We start from the raw sequence: 13,568 nt of genomic DNA on the forward strand, positions 1-13,568 counted from the left end.
CACCTTTCGGTCAACTACACGGACCGGCTCTTCCACCAATTTCCTATTCAAATCGACCCTTAAATCTTCTAAAGGAAGAAGTTGCGTTTCATCATCGACTTTACACTTACGAAGATAACACACGTTAAATGTATTATGAATACCGGCTAACTCTGGTGGAAGATCTAACACCACAGTCTGATCATTCAACACTTCACTGATCTGGAAAGGACCAATAAATCTCGGTGCTAACTTACCACGTTTACCGAATCTGATAACCCCTTTCCACGGCGAAACTTTCAGATACACTCGTTCACCCACATTAAAGGTTACCGGACGTCTACGCGGATCAGCATACATTTTCTGCCTATCTCTAGCGGCTTTCAACTTTTCTCTCGCAATTGCAACTTTTTCGGCTGTCATTTGAACAATTTCGGGACCTGCAAACTGCTTCTCCCCGGCTTCTAACCAACAAGTCGGAGTTCTGCAACGATGACCGTACAACATTTCATAGGGCGGCATTCCTATACTCGAATGATATGAATTATTATACGCGAATTCGACCAACGGTAAATGTGTATCCCACGAACCACCGTATTCTAACACACAAGCCCTTAACATATCCTCCAAAGTCTGTATCGTTCTTTCACTCTGACCATCTGTCTGAGGATGATAAGCTGTACTTAAATTCACACGTGTACCCAAATTTTGTTGAAGACTATTCCAAAAATTCGACACAAATCTGGAATCTCTGTCTGAAACGATCGATAACGGCACACCATGTCGACTAACTATTTCTTTCACATACAAATCGGCTAACTCACTTAACGAAGCTGTCTCACGAGTAGCAAGAAAATGAGCACTTTTAGTTAGACGATCCACTATTACCCAAATCATATCATGTCGTTTCTGAGTTCGAGGTAATTTGGTCACAAAATCCATCGTTATATGTTCCCATTTCCACTCTGGAATCTGTAACTGACGTAGCGAACCATAAGGTTTCTGATGTTCTGCCTTCACTTGAGCACAAATATGGCACTTTTCGACATATCGAGCGATATCTGTTTTCATTGTCGGCCACCAATACACTACTTTCAAATCATGATACATCTTATTACTACCCGGATGTACTGTCAATCTGGATTTGTGAGCTTCCGTCATGATTAAATCCCTCAAATCTCCAAGCTTAGGCACCCAAACACGATTGTTTAAGGTCTTTAGTCCACGTGAGTCATCAATTAAGTCCACTTTTCGTTTGGTCATTTGTTCAGATTTAATATGTTCGTCCTCTAAAGCACATGCCTGAATGGTTTTTAAGCTGTTAATCAAATCTGAAGTTATATTCAAACTAAGAAATTTCACATTTTCACTTGACTTTTTACGACTTAGCGCATCTGCAACCACATTTGCCTTACCCGGATGGTATTTAATTTTACAGTCGTAATCTTTGATCAACTCTTGCCATCGTCTCTGACGCATATTCAATTCTTTCTGTGAGAAGATATATTGCAAACTCTTATGATCTGTACAAATAACACAATGAGTTCCATACAAATAATGTCTCCACAGTTTCAAAGCAAACACTACTGCAGCCATTTCAAGATCATGCACTGGATAATTCTTCTCATGAACTTTCAACTGTCGCGAGGCATAGGCGATTACTTTATCTCTTTGCATTAATACACAACCCAACCCGGCATAGGATGCATCACAGTATACCACGAAGTCGTCTGAACCTTCTGGTAAAGCTAACACTGGTGCCTGACACAGTAGCTGTTTCAAAATCTGAAAAGCCTTTTCCTGTTCATCAGTCCATCGAAAGGCTACATCTTTACGAGTCAACTTAGTCAACGGACCCGCTAATTTAGAAAAATCTTTGATAAACCTGCGATAATACCCAGCCAATCCCAGAAAACTCTTAATCTCAGTCGGAGTCTTCGGAGAATTCCAATTCATTACCGCTTCTATCTTTGTCGGATCAACTTTTATACCCTCGGTACAAATCACATGACCCAAAAACTTCACTTCACGTAACCAAAATTCACACTTTGAAAATTTTGCAAATAGTTGCTCACGTTTTAACAAGTTCAAAACCAACCTCAGATGTTCAGCATGTTCACTCTCTGTTTTCGAATACACCAATATGTCATCAATAAACACAATCACAAACTTATCTAAGAATGGACGACACACTCTATTCATTAGATCCATGAAGACTGCTGGCGCATTCGTCAACCCAAAAGGCTTGACAAGAAATTCATAATGACCATACCTTGTTCTGAACGCTGTTTTCGATATATCTGATTCAGCAACACGAACCTGATGATATCCGGATCGTAAGTCTATCTTAGAAAAGAATGAAGCACCCTGTAACTGATCGAACAAATCATCTATTCGAGGTAACGGATACTTATTCTTCACAGTTCTTTTGTTCAATTCACGATAATCAATACACATACGCATTGACCCATATTTCTTTTTAACAAACAATACTGGAGCACCCCACGGTGAAGAACTCGGTCGGATAAACCCACGATCTAATAGTTCTTGAATCTGTGACATCATTTCACGGATTTCAGACGGCGCTAATCGGTATGGAGCTTTTGCAACTGGAGTTGTTCCAGGAACCAATTCAATCTTATATTCAACTTCCCTTACCGGCGGCAGACCTGGTAACTCATCTGGGAACACATCGGGAAATTCTGATACTATCGGAATATCGGCCACTGTTTTCTTTTCTTTCTTCGCATCAATCACATATGCAAGAAATGATTCACAACCCTTTGCCATCGACTTTTTCGCTTTCATCATGGTTATCAACAGAAAATTATACCCTCCCCGCTCCCCTCGGGCCACAAAACGGGTTCCATCGGTCGAACGAAAGGTAATCATTTTCCTATCACACTTAATATTAGCCCTAAGCGAGCTTAACCAATCCATTCCTAATACTACATCAAAGCTAGGAATAGGTAACACTAAACAAGTCACCGGGAAAGACTTCCCTTCGATCTCTATACAAACCCCAGACACATATGTTGTGACGGGTGTGGTCTTACCATCGGCTACTTCTACACTAACCGGCTTGGGTAACACAGTAGCTGGTAAATTCAACTTAGCACAGAAATCTAGGGACATAAAACACCTATTGGCACCACAATCAAACAATACGCGAGCAGGTATTGAGTTGATTAGAAACATACCGGTGATCACTTCGTCGGTTGCCACAGCATTCTCAACTGACATCTGAAAAGCTCTAGCCTCTGCTGTTGGAGGGTTCTTCCTCTTCTGCCCACTCGAGGCAGTTGACCCTCCAGCTGATGCTGAACGCGCCCCTGACCCTGACCCTGCCCCGGAACTACCACTCTTCGACGAACAACTAATTGCACGATGCCCTGGTTTGTGACAACTCCAACATACACTATTCAGATACGGACATGCTGAAGACTCATGCCCAACAACACCACACTTTAAGCATCTTCTTGTAGCCTCAGAACACTGACCACTGTGAGAAGATCGACACGTGTGACACCAATTCCCTTTACCTGATCCAGATCCAGAACTATTCTGACCACTTTTACTCTTCGATTTAAACCCACTAGACTTCTTGGATTTAGATCCTGATTGACCAGATACTTGCCCACCTTGTTGTAGCACATTACCAAACATTCTGTTTCTGGCGGCCTGAACATCACTTTCTACCATCTTAGCCATCACAACCGCTTGAGACAACGACGTAGCCGTTCTAACAAAAGTTCGGTACTCTGGCAAAATGATATTAACAAAATGTTGTATACGAGACGCTTCGTCTGGCACCCACTGTTGTACAAACCTTAGTTTATCCATATACTTCTCTACTACCTCGTCGATCGTCATTTGAGGTGTCATCTTCATTTCAAGAAACTCAGTCTTGATTCGGTTCATATCAAAAGGATTACAATACTGTTCACACACCTTCCCATGAAACTGCTCCCATGTGATCATACTCACTTGCTCTTTTGGTATACTAGAAATCAAAGAATCCCACCAAATCATAGCCCTACCTTTCAACAGTCTACTAGCATATGTTACCTTCCCATGAAACTGCTCCCATGTGATCATACTCACTGACACGCTTCAAATACCCTTTCAACTTCTCGCAACCAATTGAGAGTTACAGTCGGATCAGTACTTCCAGAGAACTCAGAGGGTTTGCAATCACGAAAGTTCTTATAAGTACACTTTTTGGGTGGTTGCATGTAAGGTTGTTGAAACATTTGCATTTGGTACGGGTTCATCATCATGGGATTTTGGTAAGTAAAAGTGTTTTGCGGTGGCATATAATATTGGTTAGGTATTTGATTCTGAAACTGGTTCTGGTGCACATTAGGTATCGTTTGGGATTGCGCGGTTGGGAATCCAGGTGGTGTATCATCATTTCCAGAATGCCTTGCCAATTCAAGCTCATTAATTTTATCCTCGGCCTCTTTTAGCTTACTTTCTAATTGAAGGATGTAACTACTCTGATCATCATCAGACTCAACACCCTCTTCTGGTGCTCTAAATGTTCCGGGGTTGGATGGGCCAGTTGCGTTTCTATCAGCCATACCTGTGCTACAAAACAGCTTACACAAAAGCTTAGTGGATAACAGTTAGTTCAATCACAACTAACACACGTATATCCTATTTTCACTTAGCCCCCACTCCCACAGACATGTTTGACTTGCCTCAGGGTTTGGGAACAAAATACGCGCACGTATTTGCTGCCAAACCTGGCTCTGATACCAACTTGTAACACCGGCCATTTTTTTTTTATTTTTATTTTTTTATATATATACACAGCGGAAGACTTCATTTACATAATTACCCTTATTCGATAACAACATGATTACCATAAATCCTTAGTTAATTACTTTATTACAAACCACAGGTGTTACGTTATTACAAAACATTATTTAAACAAAAGTCCACATCAGAGTTGGTTGTCAAACATGTCATCTGCTGTATCACCCATCCCGACTAGCAGTACCTAAACCTGCAAGGGGGAAAACATGTGGGGGATTAGCGCACCGCTAAGTGAATGGAATCTATCTAACAGATATAGCTTAAGTCACACACAAGCTATATACATCAACAATACCTGCTAACTACCAACTAGCATACAAAAGACAATACGAGGATCGGCGGCTTGTACGAGCACACGACTCCCAGCTGATCGGGCCTGAGTCTACCGATAGTCCCTGCTACTCAATTAACAGTATAGTTATCCAGATGCAGGGGGTGCATCGTTCACACTATACTCCACAATCAGTAGCCTATGGACCCAACCTCCCCTAGGCACGGTTGACCTCATACGGACTCTAACCTCTCCTAGGCACGGTCTCGAGTCCCCAGTCTCCCTAGGCCCGACTGGTGCCATTCACACAGTGTACACATAATTCACATACAACATCAGGCAAACGATATTATTCTATCATGGCAATTCCTACACTATGCATGGTAAAAGAGTCAACCACAGTAGCATGATATGCTACTTAAACTCTATCCGTAGATAGACCCACTCACCAATTACCAGCAACTGCTCAGTTATTATTTCTGAGCTTCTTCCTTGTCCTTATCTCCTGAGAACAGCAAAAACCAAGTTAGAATAGTGTTCCCATCAAGATTAGACACACTGACAGCGAATTATAGCAAATTAGTAAAAATTTGCGTCCGCTAAAATTTTCATGCTTAACACTTATGCACTTTCAAAATTTACATCCTGAACACCAAAATACAAACGGGCAGCATAACGGCTAGAATTCCACACTTAGTAAGAATTTCACTGTCTAAGACCATCGGTCGATGGTCCCATCCATCGGCCGATCGTCAACACACCATCGGTCGATGGTCTCCCCCAATCGGTCGATCGTCAAAATTACATCCGCTGGTCAGAAATCATACACCATCGGTCGATGGTCTCGTCCATCGGCCGATCGTCCTCACCATCGGTCGATGGTCAACGACCATCGGCCGAAGGTAGTTCATCAGCTGCAACAGCAGCAAAGTGACGGGTTTCAACCCAAAATCACCAAATCTCAACTTTGGACACGTTTTTGACCTCAAAACTGGTTACATCTTTTACACTAAACATTTAGAAACATAAACCCACAACTTTTATGAACAAACAACAACAAATTGAAGCAATTTGGGCATCAAAACCCACTTTCATAAAACTTGACTAAAACACCCATTTTGACACTGATTTGATCACGAAATCAGATAAACTTTACCTTGTTAGAATCACAACAACATAAGGAACGATTTGACACCAAAATCAAGCTTTAATTCGAGATCAAATGATTTAGGGTTGTTTGAAGGAGGTGAAGTTAGGTGAGAGTGAGTGAGAGGAAGGTTCAGGAGCAATTGAGAGGAAATTAGCTGGTCTCACACTTAATTTGGGGTTAAAACCTCATACCCCACAACACACGGGTATTTACCAGTTATCTGATATCTTTCGCACAAGATTAGGTAACCCAAACGAGGTCCAAATAAAATAAACAAACCTGTTCTGGGACCCTTGTCACAAACTGGTCACAACACAATTATATTAAAATACTACTAAAATAATTAAAATAAAAAGCACTTAAGACTAAGCACAAACCCTAAAGGCATAAATAGACAACTTACAACTAGTCCGGGTTTCGGTCTGTTACAATTATACCTCCTCTAACAATGTAGAGGGCTGAAATTTGGACAGCAGGAAGGTTGAAGAAGATGATGCAAAATGGAGCTTCAAAAGGATGAAACCTCAAGGAGAAATACCCCAAACTCTCCACCAACACTTAGCCTTTAGTTAGGATTTTATTGTCACTTGAAATTTAGCTTGCAACCAACAAAACACACTCTCTTTCTCCCCCTCTAGCTCACGGCAAAACAGCAGCAGCAAGAGAGGAAAAATGCAGTTTTTTTTGTTAGTTTTAATGTGTATTACAAGCTCAACTTGAGTCAAGGCCCTTGGTAAACTAATAGGCATGTACCTTGGCACTTGTGTGGTCTTAAACTAAACAAAACAAGCATGGGTGTGGCATCTTGGAGATCAAAATTCTGCACACCACATATATATATTTTATAACAAGATTTATTTTATAAAACTTGTATTTATTTTATAAAACTTGTATAAAATAAATATGTATTTGTTACTTGTAATTATTTTATAAACCATTTTATAAAATATAACACAACATAATTATTTAAACCTATAAATAATTAAATCCACATCATATATAAATTATCCAAATAATTTATCTCAAGTGATCATAATTTAGAAAACCGATTTTCTAAAGTTCAAGTGTCGCGTATTCATTTAACAATCCAACCGTTAAAATAAATACATATAAAGTGTTGGCAAGCTTGTTATTGGGTATGACCCGACTTGGATCATAACATAGTGGCCACGTTAATTTTAATATGTCTCTCGGGCATACGAAATACCTTCAGCTAGAACGTTGTTCCATTTAACCCAAGCAATCTTCTTATTACGATCATTTGATCCCCATTAAAAGGAGCAACATATGCCTTCCAATTCACGCAAAACAGATTCTGGGCATCTAAACAACGATAAGTAATATATTCCCAAGCTTCCAAGAAACGACTTATTGAGGGTAAATCTACCTCCAATCGATAACATGTTCGCTTTCCAAGTGGACTATCTTTTACGAATTGAATGAGATCATTCTAATTAGAGACGAGATTCATATTAGTGCCCATCGGAAGAACACGATATTTGAAAGGCATTTGCTTCATGCTCACCTTCCTTCAAATAAGCTAGAATTAGTCCGGATCTAGAGACAAGCCAACAAATCCATCTCCACATTAGATACACCAATTCCATACAAGTTGGATTTTAAGATATTCATCTTTAGACCCGATGCACAATAGAAAATGTTTAAAACACGTACATATTACTTATCGAATCATCATCCCATTATGAAATACGTAAAGCATCATCCGCATAAAAAAATATGAGATACCTTATAGTTCGTACCACCAACACAAATGCCTTTAATTAAGTTAGCGTCTTCCGCCGCCTTCAAATCCATATGCAAACCTTCCATAATGGTGAGGAACAAAAACGGACTAATTGGGTCACCTTGTCTTGGTCCACTTTTAAGACCGAATTCTATTGTAGGGCTTCCATTGACTAAGATGGAGGTACGCGCAGATGATAAGCACATTCTGATCCATCGTCTCCAAGTATCTCCAAAACCAGACATGAAAAGCATAGTATCAAGATATTTCCAACTTACTGAATCATATGCCTTTTTGAAATCCACCTTCAACAACATAAGCTTCTTCTTTTTTATTTTGTACCACTCCATCACCTCACTAAGCACTAACGGCCCTTCCAAAATTTGACGGCCTTCAATAAAAGCGGATTTTTCCACACTTATAATCTTGTCGATTACATTAGCTAAACGGTTGGCAAGCAATTTTCGAACGATTTTATAAAAGACGCCAATTAAGGAAATAGACCGAAAATCCTTAATGAGAATAGGATTATCCACTTTTGGAATTAGCATAATGAAAGCAGACGATGAGCCGTTTGGTAATTTGAACGAAGTAAAGGATGTTTTAATCGAATTAATCAAATTTTCCTTCAACAAATCCCAAAAAGTTTAAATAAACAAAAACGTGAAACCATCGGGACCCGTGGCCTTATCATTACCACATGACCAAACTGCCTCTTAATCTCCGATTCACTGATGTCACTATCAAGCCAGTTACGATCAGGATCACACAGTGTGCTACTTGGCTATAAATTATTAATAATGGGCTCATTTGGTTCACTTTCGAATTTAGACTTATAAAAGTAAAAAAAACATTCTTAATACCGTTAGTGTCCATGACCCATTCGCCATCAACCATAATGCCACGTATATTTTGATGGTTTCTCTTTTGATTGATCAATCCATGAAAGAATTTAGTGTTTTCATCACCTTCCAAATTTCACTTCACTCTAGCTTTTTGGTATGTATCAAATTCCTCAAGTTTCTTAACCGAATGTAATTCTTGAAACAGTGACAATCGCTAATGTAGTTGATCTTCATTAGCCATGCCATCTTCTATAAGGGATTCAATCTCATTCAACCTCAATAGAATCTGTGATGAACGAGACAATGAGTTACTCCTTTTCACTTTTATCCAAGACTTAATATTGTTTTTCACCAATTTCAACTTATCTTGAAATGACATATTCAGCAACTCATTTGAACCGAAACCAGAATGTACAACATCTTCCAACCTATCATATTTCAACCATGAATGAAATTTTTTTAACAGAGTTGGACCGTAATCAACATTAAGCTTATGAAAAAGTATAGGAGTATGATCCGACCACCCACTTTTCAATGCCGTTACTCTAAAGCCCGATTGCATATCTAAAACATTTTTGAGAAACCAAAGCCCTATCAATATAACTCATTTTCGATCCATGAGTATTCATCCAAATATAACTCATTATCAATATTACTCTTTAAATTTTATAGAACACCACTAAATTTAATTTCAATACCCCATATATATTTGGAATTTATAATTTTTCTTTTAAATTGTATTAGACTCCACTAAATTTAACTACTCGTCTACAAATATTTTTTGAATTTGTAGTTTTTTGAAGGTAAATAACCACTATAATAACATTCAAATATAATTAGTAATGGAAATGAAAATTGTAACAACATTTAGTTCTGATAGTGAATTCGCCATTGACCGTACTACCATAGTATTTATAGGTTCTCTAACCCAGTTGAATTCACAAGTTTAGTAAATTGATATGCGTGCTTAATAATTATAGTTAAGTTATGTAACTTACACATCATGATTAAATGAATTCATCAATTTTATAAATTCATCAATTTAATAAATTCGATATTGTATAAATTACGTATACATATGGCATATTAATATATGGTGCTTTTTAATTCTTGGATTGGAATACTAATGAAGTTCCTTTTAATCAGGCCATTTTTTGGTTAGTGGTACCAAGATTAATTCGTGAAGAGCGAATAAAAGCGATCATGACGACTCTGCTGTTCATTTTTGTTTTCCAATTTCTACCAAAAGTCTATCACTCGATCTCGCTGATGAGAAGAATGGCTAAAGTTACTGGCTACATTTTCGGCACCATTTGGTGGGGTTTCGCGCTTAATCTTATTGCCTACTTCATAGCTTCTCATGTAAGTACTACTCCCTCCATCTCAATTTAATAGTCTCAGACAAAAAACTCACAATTTAAAAAATATAATCATCACATTATACTTTTTATTTACTTTACGTTTACTATTATGGAAGTGGACTATTCTTATCTGTTTTACAATAACTTATATGTATGTATGATTTTTCGTCCGTTTGCAATAGGTTGCAGGAGGATGTTGGTATGTACTGGCGATACAACGGGTGGTTTTGTGCTTAAGACAACGATGTGATAACAAAACCATGTGTAATCTAGCGTTGTCTTGTGCCGATGAGGTTTGCTACAACTTTTTATTGTCTGAAGGGACGTTTAGTAATCGATGTGCTGGAAACTCAACTGCTGATCTTGTTAGAAAACCGTTATGTTTAGATGTAAATGGGCCGTACAGTTATGGTATTTACAGATGGGCACTTCCTGTTATTTCTAGCAATTCGCTAACTGTGAAGATTTTGTATCCTATATTTTGGGGACTAATGAGTCTCAGTACTTTTGGAAATGATCTGGAGCCCACGAGTCATTGGGTCGAAGTGGTCTTTAGTATTTGTGTCGTGCTTAGCGGGTTACTTCTCTTCACTTTATTGATAGGAAATATTCAGGTAACATTCTAACATTACGGGTTGTTTACTTTTATTATGTACTCTATTAAATGTTGTTTCCATGTGCCTCTGTTTGGAATGGAGTCTGTGTTTCTATGTCTCATACATACAAACAGACTATTTTCAGATTAAGTGACATATTAAGTGACAAAGAACTTAGTTGTTCAGAATCATATTATTAAGTGAAAAGTAAATAGGTCCTTAAAGTAGTGTGTGAATTAATTGTTATTTTAAAATGTAGGTGTTTTTACATGCGGTTATGGCTAAAAAGAGGAAAATGCAATTAAGATGTCGCGATATGGAATGGTGGATGAAGAGGAGACAATTACCATCAATTCTTAGACAAAGAGTACGCCATTATGAGCGCCAGAATTGGGCGTTAATGGGTGGTGAAGACGAGATGGAACTGATCAAAGATCTACCTGAAGGCCTTAGACGCGATCTTAAGCGTTTTCTTTGCCTTGATCTCATCCGAATGGTAAGTTACTAAGTTATTTACACACAATTGATTCATGTATTAGAGGTTTTTCCTGATTTTACTGTCTATGGAACGGGTCAAACAAGTCAAATGGGGTTAACATCTTGTAAACGGATAAGATTTTCCCCGTTCAGGCTCCATACTCGGATGTAGGCAGTCAAACCTGATTATCCGGCAAACATTGCCGACCCTTTACTCTGGTCGTACCAAATATATTCAAATAATTAAAACATGTTAGAAATCGATTTATTAATAATGTGATTATATTAATCTCGGTTCATCATCCTCAGGTACCATTGTTCCACAATTTAGATGATTTAATACTCGACAACATATGTGACCGTGTTAAGCCTCTAGTATTCTCAAAGGACGAAAAGGTATCAGATCAATATTTATTATGAAGTACTGCAAAAACCACTTAATTGATAAAATCATCAAACTTAGTTTACAGTAATTTCTTCAGACATTAATTTGTTTTGCTGATTTGATTTTTTTGAGCCATAGATCATACGAGAAGGTGATCCAGTTCAAAGAATGGTGTTTATAGTTCGAGGGCGTGTTAAAAGTAGCCAAAACTTAAGTAAAGGAGTTATTGCAACGAGTTTACTAGACCCCGGCGGCTACTTAGGTGACGAGCTTTTATCTTGGAGCCTAAGAAGACCATTTATAAACCGGCTTCCGACCTCTTCTGCCACATTTACTTGTGTGGAGCCCACAGAAGCATTTGGGCTCGATGCTAATCATCTGCGTTATGTGACAGACCATTTTAGATACAAATTTTCAAATGAGGGGTTGAAGCGGACAGTTAGATATTATTCGTCCAACTGGCGGACTTGGGCTGCCGTTAACATACAACTAGGGTGGAGGCGGTATGTGGCTAGGATGCGGCGGGTGGTGAATGATGTGACGGAAGAGGGCGGTGGCAGTGATCGTATGCTCCGGCAATATGCTGCTATTTTTATGTCAATTAGACCCCATGATCATCTTGAATAGGGTCTCATATATATGACATTGATTGTGCTTTTTTTATCATGTTTGTTATTGCTACAATTGAAATTTATTGTATTTCTATATCTCTGATGACTAAAAATTGAAGGAAATGTTGCATTCCGTCACATATTCGTGTATATTTGAAAAGAAAAAAGAAGACGTGAATACTAGTTGGGCCCGCATACATATATATTATTATATTATTCGTATTCGTATTCCTATTCCTATTCCTATTCCTAATATACATATTAGCCATACTCGACGAACAGTATACGTGCTCATGTCATGCTGACATCAGCACACGTCCGCTAATCCTTTTAAATATATGAATTTACTGTTCAGAAAATTATTTTATTGTTGTACTCATCGGACCTTTTTGATGTCACATGCGGCCCAAAGTCTAGAAACCCACTAAAAGTCAAATTGGACTTTTTATTACTGTATTTTTTTAGACTTTTAACAATATGACATGATAGAGATGATTGATAAATCAATGTTATACCTAATACCATATTAAATAGTTTAAAGATAGATTAAAAAATGATGATGTCATACAACGTTAGAAGAAATATATTAATATAAACAATAAATAAGTAAGACATACTTTTGAGTCTTGGTCCAATTGGTGTACGTTGCTTTGGATGTTCGCGATAGATTGTATGATATCATACTCTTGATTTTATGGGTGATATAATCAACAATAAATAAGTTAGACATACTTTTGAGTCTTGGTCCAATTGGTGTACGTTGCTTTGGATGTTCGCGATAGATTGTATGCTATCATATTCTAGACTTCATGGATAATTTGAAAGTACTGAAATAAAGTTCTATTTTCTTCTAATAATATGAAGAATAATGATTTATTTGATTTTCACTTGCAACTTTTTCTTTTTGTTTGTATCGTCATAGAGGTACCAAGAATGTTAAGTATCACTGATAAAAGAAGTGTGGTTGAAACTTGATATATACTTCAAATCAAGTAGGTGCGAGTTATCAAATTTTCTATGCGAACTAATCTCAAGGCGATTCGAAGTCGTGCATAAACACCTTAACCATATCAGTCCGATGTACCAACGTTTCCCCTTCCCATCTTCACCCTTCACACCTCCGATCAAAAACCGCCGGATCCCTACTTTCAAACCAAAATTCACCGATGACCTAGAGGAAGGAGAATTTTTTTTTTGAAAGGCAAGCAGATTTTATTATTAAGAAAAAAACAGTACACGAAAAAAGACTAGCAAGGAGCTAGACAATTACACGAACCAACACATAACCGCATAAAAAGGACGCACACACGCACAAAGGTACGAAACTA

The 13,568-nt window shown here is 38.0% G+C and overlaps 1 protein-coding gene across 1 annotated transcript in view; it reads left to right on the forward strand.

Annotated features, from left to right (window-relative positions):
- LOC139890836 (cyclic nucleotide-gated ion channel 2) overlaps positions 1-12,453 on the forward strand; it is a 38,466-nt gene extending 26,013 nt beyond the window's left edge. The window contains exons 2-6 of the mRNA XM_071873761.1: positions 9,957-10,172; positions 10,354-10,785; positions 11,027-11,263; positions 11,554-11,640; positions 11,768-12,453. Coding sequence (XP_071729862.1) covers positions 9,957-10,172; positions 10,354-10,785; positions 11,027-11,263; positions 11,554-11,640; positions 11,768-12,256 — 1,461 coding nt within the window. The 3' untranslated portion in view covers positions 12,257-12,453. The remainder of the gene's footprint in view (positions 1-9,956; positions 10,173-10,353; positions 10,786-11,026; positions 11,264-11,553; positions 11,641-11,767) is intronic.
- The last annotated feature ends 1,115 nt before the right edge of the window (positions 12,454-13,568 follow it).

Source organism: Rutidosis leptorrhynchoides, chromosome 2 (assembly GCF_046630445.1).
Source record: "Rutidosis leptorrhynchoides isolate AG116_Rl617_1_P2 chromosome 2, CSIRO_AGI_Rlap_v1, whole genome shotgun sequence".
Taxonomy (NCBI): Eukaryota; Viridiplantae; Streptophyta; class Magnoliopsida; order Asterales; family Asteraceae; genus Rutidosis; species Rutidosis leptorrhynchoides.